General features: G+C 39.3%; 2 protein-coding genes across 8 annotated transcripts in view; both read right to left on the reverse strand.

Annotated features, from left to right (window-relative positions):
• LOC113826083 (olfactory receptor 1J1-like) overlaps positions 1 to 4856 on the reverse strand; it is a 16332-nt gene extending 11476 nt beyond the window's left edge. For 5 of the 7 annotated variants that reach the window (XM_070119515.1, XM_070119513.1, XM_070119511.1 and 2 more), the window contains exons 1-2: positions 2943 to 4691; positions 2443 to 2653 (exon numbers count right to left, since the gene is read on the reverse strand). In XM_070119515.1, the coding sequence (XP_069975616.1) occupies positions 2443 to 2653; positions 2943 to 3749 (1018 nt within the window). In that variant the 5' untranslated portion in view covers positions 3750 to 4691. Of the gene's footprint in view, positions 1 to 2442; positions 2654 to 2942; positions 4692 to 4746 lie in introns of those variants that run through there. The other 2 variants (XM_070119516.1, XM_070119517.1) reach the window with 2 other exon arrangements.
• A 3192-nt stretch (positions 4857 to 8048) lies between these two features.
• LOC113826025 (olfactory receptor 6E1) overlaps positions 8049 to 10000 on the reverse strand; it is a 2031-nt gene continuing 79 nt past the window's right edge. Inside the window, exons 1-2 of the mRNA XM_027378890.2 lie at positions 9185 to 10000; positions 8049 to 9010 (exon numbers count right to left, since the gene is read on the reverse strand). The exon at positions 9185 to 10000 is cut by the window's right edge and continues 79 nt beyond it. Of these exons, the coding sequence (XP_027234691.2) occupies positions 8735 to 9010; positions 9185 to 9892 (984 nt within the window). The 5' untranslated portion in view covers positions 9893 to 10000 and the 3' untranslated portion in view covers positions 8049 to 8734. The remainder of the gene's footprint in view (positions 9011 to 9184) is intronic.

Consider the following 10000-nt stretch of genomic DNA (forward strand, 5'->3'; position numbering starts at 1 on the left):
AAAGAAAAGAAGGAAAAAAAGAAAAAACAACTGAAAAAGGCGCATGTTTTTTCGGTCTTCTATTTAAGGAAAGAATTTTCAATAACCGACCCTCCCATATCCGTAACGCAAGCTATTAATAACACTACAAACGATTCTGAAAAAAACTTCCCCCTTTTTTCCATTTTTGTGAAAATTAGTCACGTCCGTAGAAAATACGATTTGTAAACGGATTTTAACACGATTTATGTTTATTCTTCGTTGTGATGTTTTTACGTGATGGATATATTTACATGTTAAATAATTTACATAAACCATTTAGAATATCATGTTCTAGTTTAAATTTAAATTCGTGTATTTTCGTGAAGGATATATATATATATATATATATATACATGTAAAACCATCTGGAATATCATGTTATAGAGTTCGAATATAACATTGATTTAGAATATGTTATAGAGTTTAAATTTAAATTCGTGTATTTTCGTGATAGATATATATACATGTAAAACCATCTGGAATATCATGTTATTGAGTTCGAATATAACATATTCATTTAGAATATGTTATACAGTTTAAATTTAAATTCGTGTATTTTCGTGATAGATATATATATATATATATATACATGTAAAACCATCTGGAATATCATGTTATAGAGTTCGAATATAACATTGATTTAGAATATGTTATAGAGTTTAAATTTAAATTCGTGTATTTTCGTGAAGGATATATATACATGTAAACCCATTTAGAAAACTATATCATAATTTATATGATGGATATATCTACATGTAAACCTTTTAGAATATTATGTTATATAATATAGATAAAAGTTTGTGTATTTAAATGATGGCTATATTTACATGCTACATAGTTTAAATATGAGTTTATGTCCCTACATGATGATATATTTACATGTCAACCCATATTATATAGTTTAAATATAAGTTTGTCCATTTACCTTTTAAAAAGCGAAAAGTTTTTTTTTCGACGTTTCTCGCAAAAAGCTGTAATACGCTAGATTTTGCCGTTTTTTCGACTTTTGGGATTTTATTACTTCTGGCCTTTATTTCATTATAAATAGGCTGAATGATAATTATTATCATATATTTACATATCAATTCGTTATGCTTTTGTCATCATTGATACTGCCACTCCTAATTAATTCAATGATTCCCCTATTGCTGTACGACATTTAAATTTCAGTTTGATTATTAAAATGCACGGAGCAAATAATTAACATCAATTATTGTTTTGCTTTCTGGTGTAAGGTTCCCCTTAGATACAAAGGAATTACATCTATACCCTTCTTTTTTTCTTTTTTTTCAGTCTCATTGAAGACTGGGTTTGTTGGATCAAAAAGACGCTATGTTTTTGGTCCTTTGTATAATCATGTGGGATGTTAGCTTCATTTTCGTGGGTGAGGTTGTTCGCTGACACTCTTTTCCAAGTGATAGATTTTCGAGCTGATAGAATTAGCCTCATTCTTAAGTATGTCTGTGTGAGCATTATTTGGTCACACTGAAATCCATATGACTAAAGGAATGTGGCATAAAGGTGTTTTATAGGTATGCACTTCAAAAGCTCCATTTAGCAAAAGGTGCTATCGATAATTTAGGATTTTTAGCCTTGGTTGTTTGGTAAGTAATTACTTTAAGTCAGCTGCAACGGCGGGGATTTGAGGCTGATATATGGAAAGGCTGCGTCCAGTCAGGGTGGTCGTATACTCATTCAGTTATCTTGATTAGTCTATTCTCCCCTAGATATGTGTGGAGACGTGGAAAGGTATGAATGAGAACGAATATCTTCACAATACAAGAGATGTATTTAACCGGTTTCGATTATATCTTCGTCAGAAATACATGTATTTCTGACGAAGATATAATCGAAACCGGTTAAATACATCTCTTGTATTGTGAAGATATTCGTTCTCATTCATACCTTTACACATTTGTCAACATGAATACGGTTCATGTGTGGAAACGTTTTCTCTAGTGACTTTTCCAGTTATTTCCAGTTATTACAGGTGTGTGTGTGAGTGCGCGAATTGTGTATACAATCATATGATATGGGTTTGCATATACATGCATATAGTATATATATGAATATGTATAAATGCATGTGTATATGCCTTCAGCAAGCACATTTATTTACAGTCATAAGGCATGGCCTAGCAGCAAAAGAATCCGCCAGGCAACAAGCCCATTGCCATATTTGTCACCAAGTAGAATATTCCATTACATGCAGTACACCAGTCTCGTCGAGCAAAACGTCACTTGTCATTACATGCAACAGCTCGGCCATAACACGTGCTGCATTCCTCTCCTGCAAATTCATCAACCAGAACACGAAATAACTTGGGTCGGTTTACACAACACGTAGGTAACGAAATGATTATAAACGGCCTGTGACTTACCGTAGTTCCCGGACGATTCACCACGCTCACCCTATCCCTACCTTTCTTTCGTAGACAGAGGTCCTCGGCATTATACTTTCGAAAGTGCATCCTTCTGGCCCTAGCAATAAGGGCGGTGCGGAAGAGTTTGTTCGCCCAGGCATAGAAGGGAAGGAACAGCAGTAAGTGGAGCCTGTTTAGCAGTGAGGCGCTGTCTAGGTTAACTGCGGATGCTCGACCGTTGCCCATACGCGTCACCAGCAACATTATAATCTGGAAACCGAGACTTTTGATAGTATTAATCTATGGTTCGGCTTCTTTTCTGATGCGAGTGGTCTTCAAAGGTTTAAAAGTATGGGAGGATGAGAAATGGAGATTTATGTCTGGTATGTTGCGTTAAGGTATGGGTTCGAGTTAGGTTTCACGCGGTTTCAAAGCTATCGTGGATGGTAAGATTCGGAAATTGAGATTCACATGATATGCCGTATCATTTATGGTCTGAATTTTGCAGTATTGATGTGGGTTCAAAGGCAAGGGAGTCGGGGGCGGATTGCGTACTCACGTGAGGGAGGGACAGGACGGCGTAGAGAGCGAGGACTGACAGCGCGGATCTCTCGGTCCGGACTTTCACTAGGCGGTCGCCCCTCGCCGCGTCGCCCCCGAGAGCCAAGGCGAGGCGCTTCCTCCTGAACTCCAGCGCCACCAGGAGGTACGCGACGAAGGTGGCGAGGGCCCCTGAGGTGTACAGGGCGATGTAAGTGGCATAGAAGGAGACTGTCACCCGCATGTCAGCGCACGGAGCCTGACCGTCGATCGCAGACGGCACCGCAACCAGGGCGAAGGGCAGCGTCCAGCAGGCCAGAGTGACGTAGCAACAGCGGCGCTTGGTGACCAGCATCGGGTAGCGGAGGGGCCAGCACAGGTACAGGTATCGGTACAGCGCCAGACACGTCACGCAGAAGCAGGAGACGACGTGCAGGTACCGCAGGAGAATAGACAAAGCGACGCACCATTCCGTGGTTCGCTTGTTCCGACACGAATACACGAGAAGCTTGACGTTGAAAATGAAAGAAATGGCCGACAGCAAAGCAATACTAACTGCCAGACTGTACACGAAAGGGCTTGGTGTCCTTTTCCTCAGACGTCGGTCCATAATGTATATAAATATCGTCAGTACACACTCACTCATCGTTAGGAGACTGAGTGTTATATAAAGGGCAGGAACAAGGGGACAGTTCATCTTGAGATCTCCCAAAGCCTGTTCATAATCCACGCCCAGAAACAATTTCTTGTTCACACTTTTTAGAAACATATTCCCTACTGCTGTACTCGGCACATATTTGGGATGAATATAGGGGTTGCTATCCATTATTTATCCTTGACAGAACACTTAGAGAGCTTTTTCTTTCTTACATTAGCGTCGAAAATTCCTTGTGTTTGTTCTTTAAAATGCAATGTAAACGTAACTTGTTTTTCAAGAACCAATTCTTTTTAAGACCGACATGAGGAACACATTAATAAAATGATTTCCCAGTCCAAATTGCACAAATTTAACATAACCTTTGGCGCAGTGTCACAGAACTTCAAATTTCCCCGACGTTCACTGCAAATACTCCTCAGGAGAAACAATATCCACTAACAAAAATAAATAAATAAATACAGTATACTTTCCAAACATTTAGAAAATAAAGGACAGTACCTCAGTTCATCCACACGGAACAAATACCACAATAACCTGTTTGTCACACGGTATCTTATGGTGTGACTGTCCCGAGATGATGTGGAAATGCACTATATTCTTGGCACGGTCGACGACATCTCACCGGCAGACGAGCGAGGTGTGTCGAAAGTCCCCGCTGTAATGTTCACGATTATAACACTGTTCTTAAAAATAACGGTGGCTGGAGAAGAAAAAAGGGATATATACAGATATTGATATTAATACCGGTTCTTTTAATATGTAAAAAAAAGAAAAAAAAGAAAAAAGAAAAAACATCAGGTTATGGTTGTTTTTTCTTCATCTTAATAATGTTCACGATTATAACACTGTTCTCAAAAATAACGGTGGCTGGAGAAGAAAAAAGGGATATACACAGATATTGATATTAATACCGGTTCTTTTAATATGTAAAAAAAAGAAAAAAAAGAAAAAAGAAAAACATCAGGTTATGGTTGTTTTTTCTTCGTCTTAATAATGTTCACGATTATAACACTGTTCATAAAAATAATGGTGGCTGGAGAAGAAAATGATATACAGATATTGATATTAATACCGGTTCTTTTAATATGTAAAAGAAAAGAAAAGAAAAAATCAGGTTATGGTTGTTTTTTCTTCATTTTCTTAATAATGTACACGATTATAACACTGTTCTTAAAAATAACGGTGGCTGGAGAAGAAAAAAGGGATATACACAGATATTGATATTAATACCGGTTCTTTTAATTAATATGTAAAAAAAAAAAAAAAAAAAAAAAAATCAGTTTATGGTTGTTTTTTCTTCTTAATAATCACGATTATAACACTGTTCTTAAAAATAAAGGTGGCTAGAGAAGAAAAATATGATATACAGGTATTGATATTAACACTGGTTCTTCTAATATGTGAAAAAATCAGGTTATGGTTGTTTTTTTCATCTTCTTAATAATGTATTTGAATCCGTATTGATGTTGAAATCAATATTTATAATATACTATACCGTTTATAATATAATATACCGTTTATAATATACTATACTGAAACAATAAATGACTTTAATTCGTCAGATGCTTCAATAAAATCCTCTAACTAGCCAGAACACGAAGAACTCACTAAACAAGGAAATAACACTTCAAACATGACGCTTTTCTCACTAACTTTTGACATGCATTGACAACAATTTTGTAACAGCTATTAAATCATACAAAAGCTCATTAATACTATTTTTATACTACAAATGGCACTGTCCGGTCGATGCTTTCTAGTCGGTGAAATTAACCCTTTTCTACTTGGCTATTATCACCGTAAATATCAATCAAACTAGCATTATTTTCCCCCCAAAATAGACCTTTACGAAACTGGCAGTTAAGACACTCGAAATCACCGTAAATATCAATCAAACTAGCATTTTTTCACCAAAAAGACCCTTACGAAACTGGCAGTTAAGACACGGAGTATCGGAGAAACTTTTCGAATCCCACGGTATTTTGTTTCGTTCTAGCCAAGCAACAGTGTCATGCAGAATGTATCGAGGACGTTAATAGGAGAGAGAAGAGGGTACTACTGTACGCGGCGGCCACTTGTCAGGAGGGAGTGATGGAGGAGGGGGTGGGAGTTGTATGATAAAGTAGTGGTATTTCTCTTGCTTTTGTTCGTATCTTGTTTTTTTTCCCCCCGAAAGTGGGTTCGGTGCACACACGCACACACACGCACGCACGCACGCACCCCTGCACACACACACACACACACACACACGCACACGCACGCACACGCACACCCACACACACACACACCCACCCACCCACACCCACACACTGAAACAAACAAACGCAAACACGGACGCATACATTTTTCCTTGAATAGTACGGTTTAATTAGTACATACATAGTCTGACAATTTTATCCTTCCGATCTGTACTTACCAAGAACTGTAGGATGATAATAATAAACGACAGAAACCCTAAATACGTGACAGCTTGTTCAACAGACATCCTATCCGGAATTTTAGAACGGGATTTCGTGTCCTTTAGTCAGTATCACTTCTCTGCTTTTGATTTTAGATCCGTGTTGCGTAATCAATAAAAGTGTATAAGTTTATCGCCCTTCCTATGCTTTTAGATCCGTGTTGCGCAATCTTCCAAGTATATGAGGTTATCATTCTCCCTATGTTTTTTTTAAAATCAGTGTTGCGTAATTATAAAAAAGAGAAAAAGAGGAAGAGGAAGAAGGAGAAGGAGAAGGAAAAGGACGAAACTGACGAAGAATATTTTTTATGTGACGGCTTTTTAGTTTGGTCTGTACAAAGCAGGATAGAATAAAAACAATATTCACAGTTTTAGCGTTTTTATATTTCTAAGATATATACACTCCTCAAAATATATATTTCCCACCTCCAACCTCAATGCAAGATCACAATTAATACAATTTCAGAACAGCAAATTAGGTTTTATTGTTGCTTTAATCTGAATCAAGTTGATCGACAGACAGATAATTGAAGCACCGAGTCTTTCAATCAAAAATGATAGTGACTGACGAAGATATACACGAAACCGATACATCTCTCGTATGGTGAAGATGTTCATTTTCATTCATACTTTTCTACATGTTATAGTGATTGAGTTTGTAGCATTCTCCCCCCCCCCCCCCTTCATCTACGCTTCTCCTTTTCTTAATCGGTAATTCCTGAGCATTATAACTTACACTAGGCAAATTATCGTATCATTAACATATTCATGTACTTACATATATTTGCAAGTGTTATGACAATAATAATAATGATAACAAAGTATAATAGACATATCTCTCATCTTAGATGCACACACACTCACACATATATATATGTGTGCGTATGCATATATATGTATGTGTGTGTATCCGTGCGCGTGTGCGTGTGTGTGTATATACATATACTTATGCATACACACATACAAAAGATCTATGTGCGTATGTGTGCGTGTGCGTGTCAGTGTGTGTGTACATGTGTGTGTGTGTGTGTGTGTGTGTGTGTGTATGTGTGTGTGTGCCTACATAACATATATACATACATACATACATACATACATAATTATATATATATATATAATATATATATATATATATATATATATATATATATATATATATATATATATATATATATATATATATATATATATATATACATATATATATATATACACACACACACACACATATACTGTATATACGCAGATTGGTTAAGTGCATCTGCGCACTGTACATATATCATAACTACTATCATCTTCTAAGCAGCACACTAAGCTACGATTTTCTGAAACAAGAACGGCCGTCGAGGAGAGAGAGACCCCGACGTCCAGCAAGAGATAAGGGTTATCCTGCTTGGGAAAAACCACGTGTTGCGAAATCAGTGTTCTGGCGACTGATTATGCGTGCTTGTGTGTGTGCGTGTGTGTGTGTTTGTGTGTGTGTGTGTGTGGGTGTGTAGGGTGTTTGTGTGTGTGTGTGTGCGTGTGTGAGTGTTTGTGTGTGTGTGTGTGTGTGTTTGTGTATATGTGTGTGTGTGAGTGAGTGTGTGTGTGTGTGTGTGTGTGTGTGTGTGTGTGTAGGGTGTGTTTGTGTGTGTTTGTGTGTGTGTGCGTGTGTTTGTGTAGTGTGTGTGTGTTTGTGTGTGTGTGTTTGTGTGTGTGTGTGTGAGTGTGTGTGTGTGTGTGTACGTGTCCTTTGTGATTAAGAGAGAATAGGGTATAATATATATATATATATATATATATATATATATATATATATATATATATATATATATATATATATATATATATATACGTATAGTTATCAATGGCGTTTCATCTTTTCGTAACTTTAAATCTTTTTCTACATTCACAATATAAAAGATGTCTCGCCAATTAATCTAAAGACTAGCATCCATGTTCTTTAAACCTATGAAGAGATTCCTAACACATCCACTTTGAATTCAATTTCTCCTCTCTTCAAAATATTTTTTTTTTGTATATTTACATATCAATTATCACCTCATACCAACATACCAATAATCATAAAATTCACTTCCTCATATATACATACATACTAATACATATATCGGGTATATACATATAAAAAACATGCTATCATACCAATAATCATAAAATGGATTTCCTCCTATTTACATAAATGCTAATGCACATTTCGGGTATATACATATAAAAAACATGCTAATTACAAAATATCACAATTTACATCATTATTCACAATGTACAATTCACAACAATGAAGTCATACGGGACTTATCAGCTCAATGGTACAGCAGGAGGTGGGACGAATCACATACCCGCCCTTGGGATTCGAAATTTATGAAGCTAATGATGAATAATTTGCCTGTGACTCATCAAACCTTTGGGAAAATATACAAAAGGTAAACAATTCTGTCAATTCAGCGAGAGAGAGAATCTTCACAGACATCTTCGTGGAAAACTCAACTCCTCCACCACAGATTGCTCCGTTCCATCTTCTCCCTCACCCCACTCCCCCTCCTAAACTCCACGCCCTTCCACCAACCCCTACAGTCTACAGGAACGACACACATACACACATGATCAACCCCTACAGTCTACAGGAACGATACACACACACACACACACATGTATATGTATGTGTACATGTTTGACCGACAAGCCCCGCCCCAACTCAGACAGAAGGTTCTTGCCGCAACTTCTCCGTCTTCTCGGCTGAGTCCCCGTTCGTGCCGTTGCTGTGGAGGTCGAAGTCGCCCTCGCCGTCTCCGCAGGTCATCCTCGACCACGTCCTCTTGGCCCAGCTGGTGAGGGCGGCGCGGAAGAAGGGATTGGCCCAGGCGTAGAAGGGGAGGAACAGCAGGAGGTGGAGGCGCTGCAGGAGGGCCGGGATGTTCCTGTTCATCTGGGCTATCTCGACCTGGGTCATGCTCACGACGACCATTATGATCTGGAAGAAAGATTTCGGTCATGTATGCAGAGTATGTAGAGTAGACATCCATGCACACGAACATCCATACAGGCGTACGTATATACATACATATATACATACGTACTGGACATACATACAAACAAACATACACGCTAAACTATCTCTCAAGCAATGCCAGACGCAGGTACTCACGTGAGGGAGAGATAAGATAGTGTAGAGGACGAAGACGTGGAGCGCGCACCTCTCCGTTCGCACTTTCACGAGGAAGTCGAACTTGGCGATGTCTGCGTTCGGCGAAGCTCTGTGGTGCTTCCTCCTGAACTCCAGCGCCACCAGGAGGTACGCGACGAAGGTGGCGAGGGCGCCTAGGATGTACAAGACGACGTAGGTGGCATAGAAGGAGACCGTCACCTGCATGTCAGCGCACGGAGCCTGACCGTCGATCGCAGACGGCACCGCAACCAGGGCGAAGGGCAGCGTCCAGCAGGCGAGAGTGACGTAGCAACAGCGGCGCTTGGTGACCAGCATCGGGTAGCGGAGGGGCCAGCACAGGTACAGGTATCGGTACAGCGCCAGACACGTCACGCAGAGGCAGGAGACGACGTGCAGGTACCGCAGGAGAATGTTCAACACGACGCACCACATGACACTCCTGTCGTTTGGACACGAACGCGAAAGGAGTCTGACGTTGAAGGCGAAGGAGAGCGCAGACAGCAGGGTGATACTGACGGCCAGACTGTACACGAAAGGGCTCGGCTCTCTCTTCCTCAAACGCCGCTCTTTGATGTATATAAACAGGGTCAACACGCCCTCGACCATGGTCAGAAAGGTTATCGCCACAAAGAGTGAGGAGCTGACGGAGCACTCCATGGAGGCTTGAGATTCAAGGGTCTGATCCATGGTGTGCCTTCCTTGGTGTCTTCGTGTAGAGACTGAGACACTGAGTCCCGTATAGTTACCACTAGGTCGCACGCACTCAATGCCTGTATGTATGAAACGCAATGTTCT

The sequence above is a fragment of the Penaeus vannamei genome, unplaced genomic scaffold (genome assembly GCF_042767895.1).
Source record: "Penaeus vannamei isolate JL-2024 unplaced genomic scaffold, ASM4276789v1 unanchor292, whole genome shotgun sequence".
Lineage (NCBI taxonomy): Eukaryota > Metazoa > Arthropoda > Malacostraca > Decapoda > Penaeidae > Penaeus > Penaeus vannamei.